Source organism: Equus quagga, chromosome 2 (assembly GCF_021613505.1).
Source record: "Equus quagga isolate Etosha38 chromosome 2, UCLA_HA_Equagga_1.0, whole genome shotgun sequence".
NCBI classification, from domain to species: Eukaryota; Metazoa; Chordata; class Mammalia; order Perissodactyla; family Equidae; genus Equus; species Equus quagga.
The window spans coordinates 104698476-104714172 of record NC_060268.1 but is presented as its reverse complement, the minus strand read 5'-3'; the positions used below and the strand labels follow the sequence as shown (position 1 = coordinate 104714172).

Below are 15697 nucleotides of genomic sequence, written 5' to 3'. Positions count from 1 at the left end.
TTTTAGATTCCCCATAAAAATATGCCCCAATGGGAAGTGCCTTTCACATCTTTTCAATGATCACAGCCTCTTGGGACAATCTCAACTCCGGCTCTGTGAACTGTCTGCCCCTCCGTCGGGGGCAGCTGTGGACGTGGCCATTCTCTCCCCCCAGCCCGGCTCTCCGCCGGCTGTCCCCTCAGCTGCCAAGGCCAGCAGAGAGCCCTGCTCTGGGCTCCTCCACGTGGATTTTAGTCAGAATCCCTGGCTAATGACATCCTCCACATAAAGGAACCCACCTGTCCAAGGACATCCTGCTTGGATCACTGAGATCATTTTCTGAAATTGATGTCACAATGGTTTCCTTGAAAGCCTCTCTTAAGAAGGAACAAAACAAAACAAATCAACAACAGCAGAAAAGCCCGAAGCAACCCTCTCTCTCTCTCTTCTTTAAAACGCAGATCACCTGTCGGGGTGTGTTTCGTGTGAAGGGGAGTGTGAAAGCAACCAGAAAAAACGCAAGTGGCAGGGTCCCTGGGGAAGTGGACTGGTCCTCCCTCCGTCCCTCTTGCTTGCCGGGGGCTGTGCTCTTTATTCCTCCTGGATTGTCCCTGATGCCCCCCGGGAAAGCAGAGAGCGGCCACAACTCCAGGGCACTGGCAGATGATTTTCTTTCCCTTTCAGAATAGCCAGACCAGATTTTCTGAACTCAATGGAAGGCTGCCCCTGGGAGGCAAAAAGAGAAACATGTTTGTGGGCCCAGGTCACTCTATTTTAAAGGAACTGGGGCTGCGTGTGTGTAGGGGACGGGGTGCTTATGGATCTGCGTGGCGCAGAGCAGGCTATCCTGAATGCCGTGATCAGACTGCTTTGAATCTAAAAACAAAGCCCCCTACTCCTCCCCAAAGAAAAGAGGAATGACCTGGAGCTAGCCTCTTTCTTCCTGATTCATTTAGGTACATTGCTCGTAACAAGGTGACTCATTCTCTCACTGGGCAGAAACATCACCGGGACACGCCAGGTCCTGCTGGGTAAAGCAAACACTGACATTAAGCTTCTGAGGCCACGGAGGGAGGTCAGCCTGGACTCCCCCACCTCACCCAGGCACCTCCGAGCCAGGCTGGTCCCATTTCCCAGTGCACAGGCCAGAGGGCACCTTGATAAATAATGATGATTCCCGTGCATAATGAGGGCCACTTTCCTCCCAAGACTCCAGCTTTGTGGGGTGCCTCAGTGCGGTATGTGTTTTGGGCCCTGAAGACAAGGGAGCTACAGAAAGCTGGGGTGACGGTAGGGAGCAGGGGTTCGGCAGGGTCAGGCAGCTATGGAATGCTGGATTTTGGGAGGTGAACCCTAGTGGCGGGAGTCAAGGGTGGTGCCCCTGGCTGGGCCTTGTTGCCTTCTCTTTTGTGGCCAGTGGCTTGCCCGCGGCAGACGGTGGCAGACTGCAGAGGGCTCTCATGTCCATGAGGCTCTGTTCCACAGCTTTCGCAAACTTAGCCGAAGAGGTCTCTTTGCAGCCGTGAAAGCTGGAGATGCAGAAAAGGATGCTGTCCGGCTGGGGGTTGTAGCAGGCCCCGTACCCGTTGGACACCACAGGACCGTAGCAGCAAAACATCTCCATGGTCGTGGGCACCTGGAGGAGAGGACAGGTCAGAAGCTGCTTGTTCTGAAATGCCACTGGAGAGCCTGCTGGAGTGCAGGGCGTTCCGGCAACCCCGGGGGCCTTGACGGGCTATTCGCTTCTCTGACTATTTTCCACCTGGGCATTTGACTGAATTAACCAAATCAACGATTGCTTCAGCATGGATGGGCACAGCCAGAGTCGTAAAAACAACCCTGTCTCACGGCACACCATCAGAAGAAGGGAGGCCATAAGCCACTCCCTGGTGTGACATCTGCTCGACTTGTGGCGTCTGAAGCTCCCAGGGTGGCCTGGGGCTGGGGCTCAGGCTGAGTCTCTCCTTCACCTGGGGGCTGTTGGAGGCACCGAGGCAATCAGGGTAATTTACTAAATGGCACCCGGGTGGCACCCAACAGTTAGATGTCTTCCCAGAGGGAGTAATTTATGAACTGGAGGAAGTCTGGCCCGTCTTTTCTGTCGATTTCCCCCACATCCTTAATTACTGTCAGTATCGCCTGGCTGGTCTGATCTTCTCTCCGCAGCCTGGCCATGCACAATTACCCAGCACTGGGCCTTTCAGAGATTGCCATCAACTGGAATTTTAGTTAGGTACCTAGTATGTTTTGAATCAGAGCGCTGAAATTTTGTAATCTGGATCCCAAACCAAGAAAATGTGTTTCTGAAGGCATTGAAGCCATAAATGTTCATTAAAAAAAAAACAAAAAAAAAAGCCAAACCACCACACCCTGAATTAATTTTATTAGCTGGGCTCAGGGGGAAAAGAGAACACATTCTTGGGCAGGTGCCTGTGTGGGTTTGTTTTAAACCACAGGCTTCCGGTGATGTGTACTCGGCCCGTCAGAAATGACACTGGCCGTTTTAATGGGGTAGAACAAACCATTAGTCTTGTTAATAGAGTCACCTCATTGTCAGATAAATTTGCCGTGCAACAGCCGAGGGCCATAAAGCCATTCCAAAGCGCTTTTTGCCCATGGATGGTTTCCTGAAGAATTTATGTTGTTGTGTTCTGCCCTCGTTTATTCACATCTGCAAGCTCACTGCCCTAATGACAAAATCAAATTACTGAGTGGGCTTTCATCCTCAAACACAACTTTCTCCGTCTCTTTTATTGCCCACGTCCAGTCTTTCACAGATGAGGTGGGGTTGTAGTAAATTGATGTTGGCGGGGAGGGGGTGGTATTTTCTCTCCCAAACTCCTGTCTTTCCCTAATGGATTTCATTCTGTCGTTGTGACAGTGGCCTTCCAACCGGGCGAGCCTGCAGCACTGGGTGGAGACACTGGACTGACAGCTCATCGCCTGCTGTGGGTCCTGTGGCCCTTTACAAGAATCCTGTGACCTGTTTGGAGGGCCCTGTCCATGCCAGGCACTGGGCTGAGCTTTCTAGAAACCTATATCGTCGCATCTAGTTGAGCCAGGACTTCACTCAGCCTCTCTCAGGCTTCAGGGCCTGTGGGCACCCCGGTGGAACACCACCTCTCAGGTGACAGATTGAAAGGTAGTGAGCATAGTGGTTAGGGGACAAGAATGGGTGCCTTCTTATCCTGTCCACCTCTGCTAAGGTGGTGTCCATGGGTACTCCCATTTACAAGATGGGGGAACCAGCCTCCTTGCATGTAGGGCATTTTGCTAAAGGTCGCGCAGCTCATAAGAAACAGAGCCAGGACTTGCCTGACTCCAACCTGTAGTCCCTGAGCTCATTAGAAAGTCCTCTGGTTACACTAAGTGGCCTCTCAGGTGACGGCCACACTAGGGCTGTACCTGGCTGGTGGAGAGGATGAACCGATTGCTCATCAGGTATGTTTCATCCGTGAACATCTCGGGCAGCTCCTCGCACAGGTCTCGGGCCAGCTCCCGCAGCCCCAGCAGGTGGTTGTCAATGGCCATCCCTGTGATGGCCTAGGTGGTCACGACAAAGAACAGGAAATGAGGTGTGGGCTCCCACGCGCCTCCTTCCCTCCTCTCTAGCCCTCAGTGCTAATGGCGACTCCAGTGGCCACGGATCACACTTACCCAGTGCTTGCTGCAGACAATGTGTGTGGGTGGCCACCCAGGACTGACCACTTTACTATGTGGCCCCTGCTCCCTGGGCCCTTGCACATTTCTACATGCCCAGGAGGGGTCCAGGGCAGGTTGGATTCTAACATGAGGATGCCTGAGTTAAAGGTCAGTGAGTCTGAGGGCAGGAGTCTGCGGAGGACAGGTGCTGGGCCCCGGGACCCTTGGGTCCCGTCCGAGCATGGGGAGGGGTGCCCTGGGCTGTCACGGGGCAGACCTTCACCACAACCAACACTTTGTCCTCCAGTGGGAGCCCAAGGAATAAGAGACAGAGAATATTAAGAACTGTTTCTGAAGCGAAATAGCGAAGGCTGCCATTTCATGGGCCCAGAATCACTCAAACTGGATTCATAATCTAAGAAATCGTTTAGAGAGAAACTGGACATCTTAGCAGAGGCTCAGCAGACGTTTTCAAGGAGAAAGCTTGTTGAATGCGGAAAGGTTTTTTCTTTTTAATACAAGACATTTGAACTCTTATTAAAGGATAAGATAACAGCAGTGGGGACTCCAGAGTTTCTGTGTGGGAGGAGCTCAGGGGTGGTGGTGGTGTGGCCGGAAGTGGGGCGGTGGGGCCAGGCACTCATTCTCCATCTTTCCCACTTGAGGCTGCGTGTGTAGTGTGCACACTGGTTTTGCTTGGATTGCCTGTTTATTTGGGGCGATTTTGGGGGCTGACGGAGACATGGGGGGGCCACCTCTAGCCTATAGTAATAATCTCTGGGTCAACATCAGGGTAATTACGAGAAACTCTTGGGGGGTGGGGTTCACAGTTACATAAGATGGCCACTGAGCTGTTAAAACCTCCCGTCACAATGAACTTTGTTCAGGTTTACAAGGCACGTTTTAGGATTTGACAGCCATTCTCTTTCAGCTGAGAATGAATGCATAAAAATGACTCAGAGGTCCCAGTCTCTCCAAATACACCTAATTATAGGCTGAAAAGACAAGTTATACAACCACAGCTCACTTTAGACGTGCCCCGTTAGGACAGAGGGCAAGAACTCTGAGCCTGTCTAGGAAGCAGGGTGCCCTTTAAACTTCTCCAGTTCCCTCTGTTTCATCGCTGATTCGTGTAGATCTGTAGCAGCAGCTTCTCCGTGCAGCAGCCAACCCACCCCTGTTCTCACCATCTCTGAACTCACTGTAGCGACTGGGGTGGATTCAGCAGACCGTTTGGATGACAGCCATGAGTAGTAACGAGTAAAATGACTCATCATTCAGCCTTTCATTCATTCAGGGAATCTTCATTGAGTGCCTACTGTGTGCCTGGTGCTGCTAAGGGCTGGAGCGACGACAGAGAACAAAGTCCTAGAGGTGGCCCCTATGGTGCCCTATGTGGGTGGGAGGCGGGTAGTAACCAGCCGTACAGATAAACTCGTGGTCGTAAACTGAGGTCAGCGCTATGCAGGAAAAGCATGTGGTGCTGTGACAGCATGTGACGGGGGATCTGGACCGCATTTGATCCTTTGCTGAAATTTCCTTTCTCCACTATCACTACCAAATAGACTTGCCAGATATCTGGAGTTTCCTTGCTTCTTGCCCCTGTCGCTTATCCCTCCCAGCCAACCAGGCACCACGTCTACCACAAAGCATTTTTATAGCTCTCCTCTCCCCATCCTCCATCTCTTTCATTTAGTTCTCATCAACTTAAAATAGTCAACACAACAGAACCCTATGGCAATGCTTTAGAGGATGTTTTCCTAAATTTTTCATAAAAATTTAAATGATCAAAGTCACATATTTGTATAGTTTAAAAACCCAAATAAGCCAAAGGTTTATGTCACTTTGCCAGCACCGATTCCCGCTCTGCAGAGGCAGCCCCATGGGAACCTTCTGGTTAATGGCTTTCTTAGTTCTAACTGCCATGCTCAGACAGCCAGCACTGCATTTCTCAGATTTACCAGGATCTTCTTATGACACAAGATGAAACTTTGGCTCTTTTTACACCCCCCCTCCCCGCTCCCTAAGAGCTACTTTTTTTTTCTTGTTTACTTTATTTTATTTTCCAAGAGCTACATTTTAACTCTTTGCTGTTTGATCAACATTGTGTTTCCATGATTATAATCATTCAAGTATTCACAGCTGAGCGAAGCTGACTTTCATAGTGGATTGTGATTAGATTTCCTTTCTCATTCAACTTTTGGTTTTCCCTAGAATTGACTATTTTTAAATGGTTAAATTAGGATTTTTCCACTTGCTTAGCATTCTATATCTCTATAAATAATTGATTTCTAAACCCTCAGCCAGAAGTGTAAACTTCCCTTAATACACTAAAATGTATCAGGTAATTTATCAGTTCATTCCTCCTCTCACTTCCTGCTCCTCTGTGGACCCGGGCCTCCCTAGGTCTGCTGAACAGCTGTCAACTTGGGATCTCCGTTTGCTATCATCCTCTTTCTCCACCTTTCTTGTCTTGGATCATCTTCTTCTTTTTTTTTTTTTTTTTTGAGGAAGATTAGCCCTGAGCTAACTACTGCCAGTCCTCTTCTTTTTGCTGAGGAAGCCTGGCCCTGAGCTAATATCCGTGCCCATCTTCCTCTCCTTTATATGTGGCACACCTACCACAGCATGGCGTGCCAAGCGGTGCCATGTCCACACTAGGGATCTGAACCGGCAAACCCCGGGCTACCGAGAAGTGGAACATGTGAACTTAACCCCTGTGCCACCAGGCAGGCCCCTCTTGTCTTGGATCTTGTGATTTTTGGAGGCTCTGACTTCCTCTTTTATTTTTTATTCCCCTATTTTAACAGTTTACATCCTCCAATGGATTTGTAAGAAAGAGCTCAGTACGAAAAAAGTTTGAGAACTTGTCTATCTGAAAATGTCTTTATTCTCATCCCAGCTTGCCCTAAATATTATATAGGCTCCTACTTACTGTTGCTGTCTCTTGGCAGACCACGCCCTGCTCCACCCAGTGTTTCTACCTGGTCACCAGAGGAAGCTTTGTGACAGAGAAATCCGACATCAGAAGTTCTCTTGCTCCTCTGTCCTTTGCACGCTGCACAGGCTGAACTGCTTGCGTTTCCTCCAGTGTGTCTTTCTCTTTTGAGACTCTTTGCCTTTGCACATGCTGTTCCCTTCGGAGGCCATCCTTCCCTTCTATGCCTACCTCACAAGCACCTCTTCACCCGTCAAGTCTGATATCAAGCACTACTTCTTCTGGGAAGTCTTCCTGGATTTCCCAAGCAGGGGAATGAGCTTGCTCCTCTGTGCTGTCTACTCCTTCCTGAGGGCTCTTTTCATATAGGATGGGATTTATCAACCAAAGACCTCTAATTCCAACCACACGGTAAACTCTCTAAGGACGGGGCTTATGGGCTGCATTTTTTATTTCCTAGCCCCCAGCGCCTTGCCTGGCATAAAGCAGGAAAATATCCATTGAATACATAAGAGTGAGCTTGATTTTACCCCAAAATAAGCACTTCTGATGAATTAGGGACCTAGCCACTGAATTAGAGAAAAGTTTACACTGGCTGGTGCTAAAACGCAGAGGTGTGTTAACACTTGCCTTCAAGTATATAGAGTGAAATTCTTTGAGCTCCTTTTCATAGGTTATATGATCCTTCAAAGACTATATTAGAATGATTTGCAATTAATATATGGATCACCAGCCCAAGTACTACCTCATTCTCTGTCATTTGTATGCAAATGATGGCTTTGCAGTGCTAGAAAATAAATGATTCCCTAAACAATGGAAATATTTCTCTTACAATTTTGATTTCACTATTAATTTTCAGCGAAGGCTTTTTATTCACAGGCAATACAAATAAATACACAGAAAAGAAGAAGGCAAAACCAGCCTTGGGTGGGAATAAATATTGCCTCACCTGCGATTGTGCAAGGTGTGCAAGTCACCACAGGTGGCCAGGCCGGGCGCCATCCCCTCACCTTTGACCACTCTTGTTGTATAAACTGTAAAGTGCTGTACATATTGGGTGCTATTATTATCAGTATTGTTTTTTCAAAGGCCATTCACTGTATTCTTGTAAAAGTTCATGTAAAAAGCAGGAGTAGTGTGTTACCTGGGTTCTAAAAATAAGAAAAAGGAGGCTCTGAGAGGCAGGGTGATGTTCCCAAGTCGCTGGGCAGGTGGTGGCCCAGGTCTCACCCACGGACTGTGCTGGGGCCCTGCTCTTGCAGACCGTGCTCTGGGCTCAGCCCACAGTCATGAGCTCAAGTGAGAGGTGCCAACAGGTCACTCACCATGACGGTGTACTCAGTCTGGGCTCGGATGGCATCCCTCAGGAGCAGCAGCTTCTCCGAATCCTGAGAACAGACCAGAGATGCAGCACACGGGGCTGCAAGGGGCTGCTCATTGACAAAGAAGCCAAGGGAGCCGGTTGTCAGGGAGCCAGCCAGACGGGCAGCTCACAGACGGGCAGCTCACAGCCGAGACCCAGATGGAGGAGGACTTACCAGCACGGCAGCCTTGCGGTCAGTGACGGCTTTCACGAAGCTCAGTGCCTCTGGAGTCGCCGATCGGATGTTGTCCACCCGTCCCTCCTGAAATCGACGGATGGACGCACTCTCGTAGGTGGGCACCAGTCTCCTGTGGAGCCTGCGTAGGATGGAGGATGGATGGCAAATGGTGATGCATTCTCAGGGAATCATAAACGCGGGAAGAAAAATAGCTTCAGCACGCTTTATTGTTGCAGTCCTGTCTTGACTTAGGACAGTATTTCATTTTAATGTTAATAGAATTCTAGGGGAGATTTCCCAGAGACGAATGTTGGGGCGTCTCTAATATGAAGAGATATGTACACTTTCCTACACTGGTGATGCTGCGTGGATAGAAAATAAAGAAGTGACTGGTAGCTTTTTAAAAAAAATCCCAACCCGGTGGAAAATCTAGAATTTTCTGTGAGACCCAATGAGCATTTGATGAATAGCACAGAATGGAAGAGTTGTGTAATTAATCATTCGCATCCCTGAGAGAATCCTGTTTTATTTAAAACAATTCAAGTATGACCTACGGATGGAAGCAGGAATGGGGCCCTCCACGGTCATGGGGGTAAACCACTGCACGGGCGCCCTGTCCAGAGGCAGCTGGACTTCCAACAGACCCGTGGGTCCCCTGGCTGTGCCTCTTCTCCCTGATATCTGTGACCAGAGCAGGACTGGCTGCTCCCTCCACCAGCCAGGGAAAGTCTCTTTCTTAACCATGTGAACTGAGTGAGCACCCCTACGTTTGCACATCTGGCTGGCACACACCTTTCTCACCAGTCAGTAAAGTCCTTGGTGTTGGGGGTGGGGCAGGGGAAAGACAGAACTCAGAGAACGGCAGTGACAGCCCAAAGACACACAGCAAGTCGTGGCCGCGAATCTTGGCCTTTTCAGGGCGTGCCTCTCCCACACTGGGGGAGCTCCGGGAGGAGGAAAGCCAAGTCTGACTCGGCACAGGGCTTGGAAGTGTATTGCTTGGGGAGTAAGTGGATAAACTTCCTGTACGCTTATTTCTCATTTTCCCAAGGCTCTGGCAGGGAGCTCATTCACCATATCTCGATGGCTCCTGGAGGCAAGCACCACGCTGAGCACAAAAGTAGACGCCATTACGGGCTGGTTACTGATGAACCCCAACATGAGCAGTTTCCAGGTTTCTGCTGAATCTAGGAGCAGATTTTTAAAAAATTCGTCATGGCTTAGACTCTGAAGAATGTTCTCCATGGGAAGCAGATCCGATTTTGGCTCCGATTTTGGCTATTTAATGAGCCCAGGAGCCTCTGGCCATGTCCAGGGACAGCAAAGATCTCTGGAGGGGAGAGGGGGTGCTCTGTGCAGGGTCCACTTGCCCCCCTTGGCTTTGGATCTGAAGCTCTGAAGTGCTCACTGAGCAGTGTCTCCACTTGTGGCTCCAGCAGGACCCTGACCTCCTGGCCCATTTCAGCCACATGCCATCTGAGTGTCAGAATGGCACTGACCGCCGTTTCAGACTCTAGGGTCTGCCACAGCTCAATGCCAGCGAGGTCTTGGTGACCCTGCGATGAGCACACACCCCATGTCGGGGGACATCAGCCTCCTGCAAGGAGTCCTGACGGGATGGACACTCAGAGTGGTTGCACTCCGTTCCATGGGCGTTACGGTCCCTAGGGGAACACTGGGATCTGGGATGCTGTGCCCTCACAGGTGCTGCCTGCTCGTTAGTAAGACCCCCTCACCCCAGCTTTATTGCAAAGCCCCCCCCCCCCCCGAGATGTTGTAAACCAAAAGCAGATGCTGGCGGGGTTGTGCTATTGACTGCCCATGCCAGTTTATGAGCTGTCGCTTCTGGAACTCTGGAACCAACAGGAGCCAGCCTGTCTTGAGGAAGATCTGCTTTGTATTTGCATTTTAGCCTCCTACAAAAGGCTAGTCGTACTCCCTACCCTGCCTTCAACCTTCATCCCCTACTCTTCACCCCTCCCCCAACACAGCCACCACTACAGAGATTTTTCTAAACCATAGACCTGACCGTGCCACCCCCGGCTAAAAGTCCTGTAGTGTCTTCTCATGTCAGTGACTCAGTCCCTCATGCCTACTCTGTGCCAGGCACGCGAGGCACCCAGAGTGTCATGCTTGGGGAAGACAGTCTAGAAAACAAAGTAAGTCAACAAATCAATGGACAAAGCAGTTCACATGAATGACCACTAGCACGAAAGAAAAAGAGAAGGCAATGTGGCATGATGGAGAACTGGGGGTCAAGGGGCCGGGGGCTGCTTTTGATAAGGGGGTCAAGAAAGGCCTCTGAGGGCTAACACCTAAGCAGTGGAGGAGCTGGCATGTGGAGTGGTGGGGACCAGCGGGTGGACAGAGGCACAGCCAGAGCAAAGGTCTGGAGGCTGAAAGAGCCTGGGGGGAGGGCTCCTGACGAGGCCAGTTCCCAGGGAGACTTTCTAAGCCTGGACTTTGTTCTAAGCGTGGTGGGGACTCCTGGGAGGGTTCGAAGTGGTAAGTGATAGAACGTGATTTGCATATTTCAAAGTTCACACTTCTCGAAGATGGGATTATAGTGGTAAGAGTGGAAGCAGAGACCCCTGGGGAGCAAATGCTGCAGTTGACCAAGCACGAGACGACGGGGACTTGGGAGGGGCCGATGGTGGTGGACACGGAAGACAGAGGATGGCTCTGAGAGACATTTGGAGAACTGACATGGGGCGTGGGGGATGAAAGACAGGGATGAATCAAGGATGAGTCCAAAATCTTTGACTTCACCCACTGGGAGGATGCCAGTTCCATTTTTTAATCAAGGCCTGGAAGACTGGGGAGGACAGGTCACAGCTATAGGGGACCAGATGGCCTGGAGGAGATCAGGAGGGAGAGCAGCCTCCTCAACTGGATGTCCCCATCGTCTGCCTGGACCTCGTCAGCCTGGCATTCCTGCTCTGTGTCCCTGGGCCATTGCCACATCCTTCCTTCTCTCTTCTGAGGTTGGATTCACACTTCAAAACCCAGTTCAGGCAGCATCTCCTTCCATGCAGCCTGCCCTGGTCATCCTCCCATCCTCTAGGCCCACAGGAAGCCATCCCTCCCTCCAGGATGTTTCTGGACTCTAGAATCTAGAGCAGCTCATCAGTCAGCCCACCTGGCACAGAGTCCTTCTGTCAGCAGACAGTGCTCACCTGTAGAAGGCCAGCTGGAGGGCCACCTGGATGAAGGCATCGGGGCTGCATTTCTGCTTCTTAATGAAGGTTTTCCCGTAGTTGTCAAACTTAGAAACAGTGAAGTCGAGATTCTTTACTATGCTGTGGAAGAAAAGGATAAGATGCTGTCATTGCCTGCAAAATAGAATGCATGCACCACAGAGTCCGACCAAGTCTCTCCAGCCTGGTCTATGTCCCAGTGCTCCAGAAGTCCACATCGTCCCTGCCCTCCGGGAACGTCTTGGGGTGTCAGAGACAAGCCTTGACGTATGGAAGTGGCAGAGGGCATGCCGGACCAGGGCTACTCTGAGCTGAAGGTAAGGCTTGGCCGGGCAGGGTGGTGGCCCTGCTCTGGGGGGTGCGGGTGCGGGGCTTGGCTGCAGGGAGGGACAAGGGGGCATGAGAGACATTTGCATGAATAGGAAGGTCCCTGCCCACAAACAAAGTCCTAGAAGCCACTGCCCACGGAAGCAGGCGCTAACGAGGCCATTTACTCGACCTGCTTGGGAAGGTGTGTCTGGCATCCCTATGGATTCTTGGGCATCCTGGCCATCCTGCCAGATGCGGCAAACCCCTCTGCCTAGGGAAAAGCCTGTTTCTCAGATGGCTGCAAGCCGTGTCTTCTCGCTGAGGCTCATCCTTGTCGTATTGCAGGGAGAAAGGCCTGGAGCCTGGCCGCTGGTCACCGTCATCACAGCAAAGGGGACTGAAAACCTCTTTTACCCAGAAACTCCTGCTGAGCCTCCCATGATATGCCCAGGGCTTGCTGCCTACGAATCATTGTCAGAGCAACAGGAGGATTCCCCGTCTACACTGAGATCCTTGCTTACTGCTCTCCCCCCAGCAATACCGCCCAGTTTTCTTCTTCATAATGAGTTTGGGGTCCAGGCTGACACCCGCTGGAGCCACATCTGGCAAGGTCCACACCATCTGTCCAGGAGCTGCGTGTGAGCGCAGACCCCTGAGTGGGCACTGTGGTCCCCCACCCACAGGACGCATACACTCCCTCCCTGCCCCTCCTTGAAGTTTTCCTCCAGCCTCATGTGAGCTCAGCTCTCAGTGGTGCTGTGTCAGGGTCTGGGGACCCAGGGGACTCACCGCTCAGTGCAGCCTGTTGACCCACTGTCCCCGGACAGGCTCAGCTCATGGTCACCACAGCCACCTGGAAAGCTCTTGCCCAGCTCTGCCTACTCAGACCCTACCTGCTTCCATGGGCAGCTCAAGACCACTGAGCCTCCTCGTGCTTCCCCAGCCAAGCCTCGTCTGCCTCTCCCCCTCTTTAAAGAGGACCTCAGGGTCACATGGGGCCTGTTGGCATCTCTGAAGCTGAGTGGGCACCTTCCTCCACCCGGGGCTCAGCAGCCCACCCACTCACTCTCCTAGCGGCCTGCTTATCAGCTCAAGATATCAGCCCCGTTATGATATGTAGCCCCGTAGATGAGTGCCCTTGGCCTCTCACACTCCCCCCACAGCAGTCACCCTCCACAGTAGCTCTCAGTGGACCCACCCCACCCTCCGAGCCTGGCCACCCTCTGTCCGCTCACCTGCGCTGTTCTCACAGTCTCCTCACTGGCTCCCAAGACCCCCTACACAAAATCCTCCGGGGGCTCCTCACCATGGGGGGACGGCTGCTGGGTCCCCTAACATGAGGACAGCAAAACTCTGCCCAGTGTGGCCCAACTTCCCTTCAGTGCCCTGATTCTGGCCATTCTCTCACTCGCTGGTCTCCAAACCAGCCTGGATCCTTCATGAACCTGTACGAGCTGGAACAAGCTATCTTTCTGCCTCTTCCCCAGCTGCCTGCACCACGAGCTCTTATCCATCCTTCAAGGCCTCTCTTTGTAAAGCCCTCTCTCAATGTCCTGGCAGAATTCAGCTCCTGTGTCCTCTGTGGGGTCAGGTCTGCATGCCTTGCTCTCATCTTGGCACTTACTGCATCACATCTGTTTTGGCCCAGGGGTCCACTTCCTCCACTAATGTGTAGAGGGAAGGCCCCATGGCACATCCATTTGTGTGTCCTCAGAGCCTTGCCATGGGCCTGGCACACACTAGAGCTTTGCATATGGTTAATGAATGAATGAATGAATGAATGAATGAACTCATGCTCACTTACTGAATGAGGGAGTGAACAACCAGGGTCCAGATCTAGTTGCCAGCCCATGGCTCTCACCACACTTTGCCACTGCACCAGTGCTGGTCCACCCAAGGGGCCCACACCTGTCCCTGGCCCTCCTACCTGGTCCCGTTAGGGCCTGAGCTGCCCCCTCCCCTTGGGGAAAGAGGCCTTCTTGTCACGTTGCACTGTAAATTCAACCAAATGGAAATAGCTTGGATTCAAATGACCTATTCAAACCAGCTGTTTATTACTCCCTGAAAGCAGGGGCTGGTTCCCCCCTTGACTCTGCTCAGTCAGGTGAAACCGTGAAAAAAAATAGCTGCACGTTTGCATTTTATGGAAATGATGGATACTTCGGCAAGGTTATTTCCTGAGAGTTATAACTCCCCTCTAGTTTGACTCCATTTCCATGAGGGGGTGGGGGCGGGCGAGGGGAGGCAGAGGAGCTGGAGTCTTCAGAAGCTTCCAGCTGCCTCATCAGTGGGCGCAGGGGGGTTGGGGTGGGCACGGGGGGACCCCGGAGCAGCACCCCAAAGGAGATTTGGGCTTATCCTTACCGTTGAAGTCTTTCTGCTGAGGAGGCTAAGAGGCCTTGAATTTCTGGGGAGCACTTCCACCTCAGCCTCCTGGGGGCAGGGAGCTCGCTGATGGAGTCAGCTCGGACCAGCTTCTTGCTGCTCTGCATCCTGCAGGCACAAAGAGGAGACCTCCTGTGGCCCTAAGAGCTGGAGGGCTGGGGGCAGTGTTTTTCTTTGCCCTCTGCAGTCATCTTAGCTGTTGCAGATTCAGTGGGTATGAGCTGCCCCCTGACCCACTGCACAGATGAAGAGACTGAGGCTCAGAGTGGCCACCCGTTAGTCAGTGGCAGAGCCAGGATTCCATCCAGTTCCACCTGACTCCAAAGCCCAATATTTCTTTTCACGTTTTCCCGTTTGACTATGTTACACCCCTAACACTTATATGACACCTGAAGAGAAATTAAGAAGCAAATTGTGTTGTTCTGTCTATGGGGGCTGGTTTGGGGTTTTCAGTGATTCTAAAGAGTTCCTAAATCATGGAAGAGATTTAGAACCTAGATTCAGAGAGAAGATTCTAGAAGGAGAGAATGAGCAAAATCGTGAATGGAGGAAGGAACCTGGTATGTCGAAGGGACAGAGAAGCACTCAGTCTGGCCAGCTTGGGAGCAAGGGAGAGAGACCCAGCCCCAGGGGATGGAAAGAGATGCAGCTCAGAGACCTCCCCTCTGTGCTGGTCAACGGTTGGCCCAGCCCTGACTCGGGGTGAGCAATAGGTATCGATCTGGGCTTCCCTGGACCAAAGCAGCCATTCCTTTCTAGCCGAGAATTCTTTGCCCACCTCTGCCCGCCTGCCCCAAACCTGTTGCCCCTTCTATCCATGGTCAACAAAGCGTCTGATGGTTTTGAAATCCATCTTTTGCTAACACGCTTTCCAGACTATTGCACCCCCCCCCCCCCCGGTGGCCACCCAAAGTTTCCTTGGCCTGGCTTGGTGGCCACTTGGGAGTCATCTTTGCCTCCGGTGGTTGCTCCGGAGGGACCCCGCCCCCAGACTCACATGTGCCTGAGCAGATGCTCTGTGCACTGCACCAGGACGATGCCGTCAAACGGGGAGTGCTCACACACCACGCCGCAGGTGCCGTCTCGGCCCACCACAAACTGCAATAAGCAAGAGAGAGGTGAGCCGGCCCCTCGGAGGGTCAGCATTTCAGACCAGCCTCCTGGCTCCAGGCCGGGTGCCCTGGCCTCTCAGGAGGACCTCTCCTCCGAGGACACCAAAGCACATCATCTCCTGAAAAGAATGTTGTCAGTGATTGCCACGGCCTGAGAATATGGGGGCCTCAAGATGGCTCTAGACTGTGGGACCACCTTCCCACAAATGCTCTTGGCAGTGAAGGTGGAGCCCAGAGGACCCCAGCTGAAGCAGCCCCATGATTCCGGAGTGCCCATGCCGATGTTGGGCACACCTGGCAGGTCATGGGTGAGCTCCTTCGGCTTGTTAGCCCTTCACAGTGCATCAGGCCGCCGTCCTGTACTGCTTTGTGTCATTAGGACTCTGACGGATGCAACCACTGATTTTATTCCCAGGATCTAGACCAGTCCACCCCAAAGTAGGTGTTCAATAAGTTTGTTGAATGAGTGAATAAAAGACGACAGTTCAATTTGGATGGTGTGCAGATTCCCGGGGAGAATTAGAATATCCCTTGATGGGAGTGAAGGAAAGATCCACTGAGGATGCCCCGTTAACTGCCACCTGGGCTTCAAGT

General features: G+C 51.9%; 1 protein-coding gene across 1 annotated transcript in view; it reads right to left on the bottom strand.

Moving 5' to 3' along the window:
* Nucleotides 1-1345: 1345 nt before the first annotated feature.
* The window catches only part of CHAT (choline O-acetyltransferase), a 46695-nt gene continuing 32343 nt past the window's right edge, over nucleotides 1346-15697 (bottom strand). Inside the window, exons 8-14 of the mRNA XM_046654992.1 lie at nucleotides 14989-15089; nucleotides 13971-14099; nucleotides 11277-11399; nucleotides 8098-8239; nucleotides 7885-7947; nucleotides 3385-3522; nucleotides 1346-1615 (exon numbers count right to left, since the gene is read on the bottom strand). Coding sequence (XP_046510948.1) covers nucleotides 1346-1615; nucleotides 3385-3522; nucleotides 7885-7947; nucleotides 8098-8239; nucleotides 11277-11399; nucleotides 13971-14099; nucleotides 14989-15089 — 966 coding nt within the window. The remainder of the gene's footprint in view (nucleotides 1616-3384; nucleotides 3523-7884; nucleotides 7948-8097; nucleotides 8240-11276; nucleotides 11400-13970; nucleotides 14100-14988; nucleotides 15090-15697) is intronic.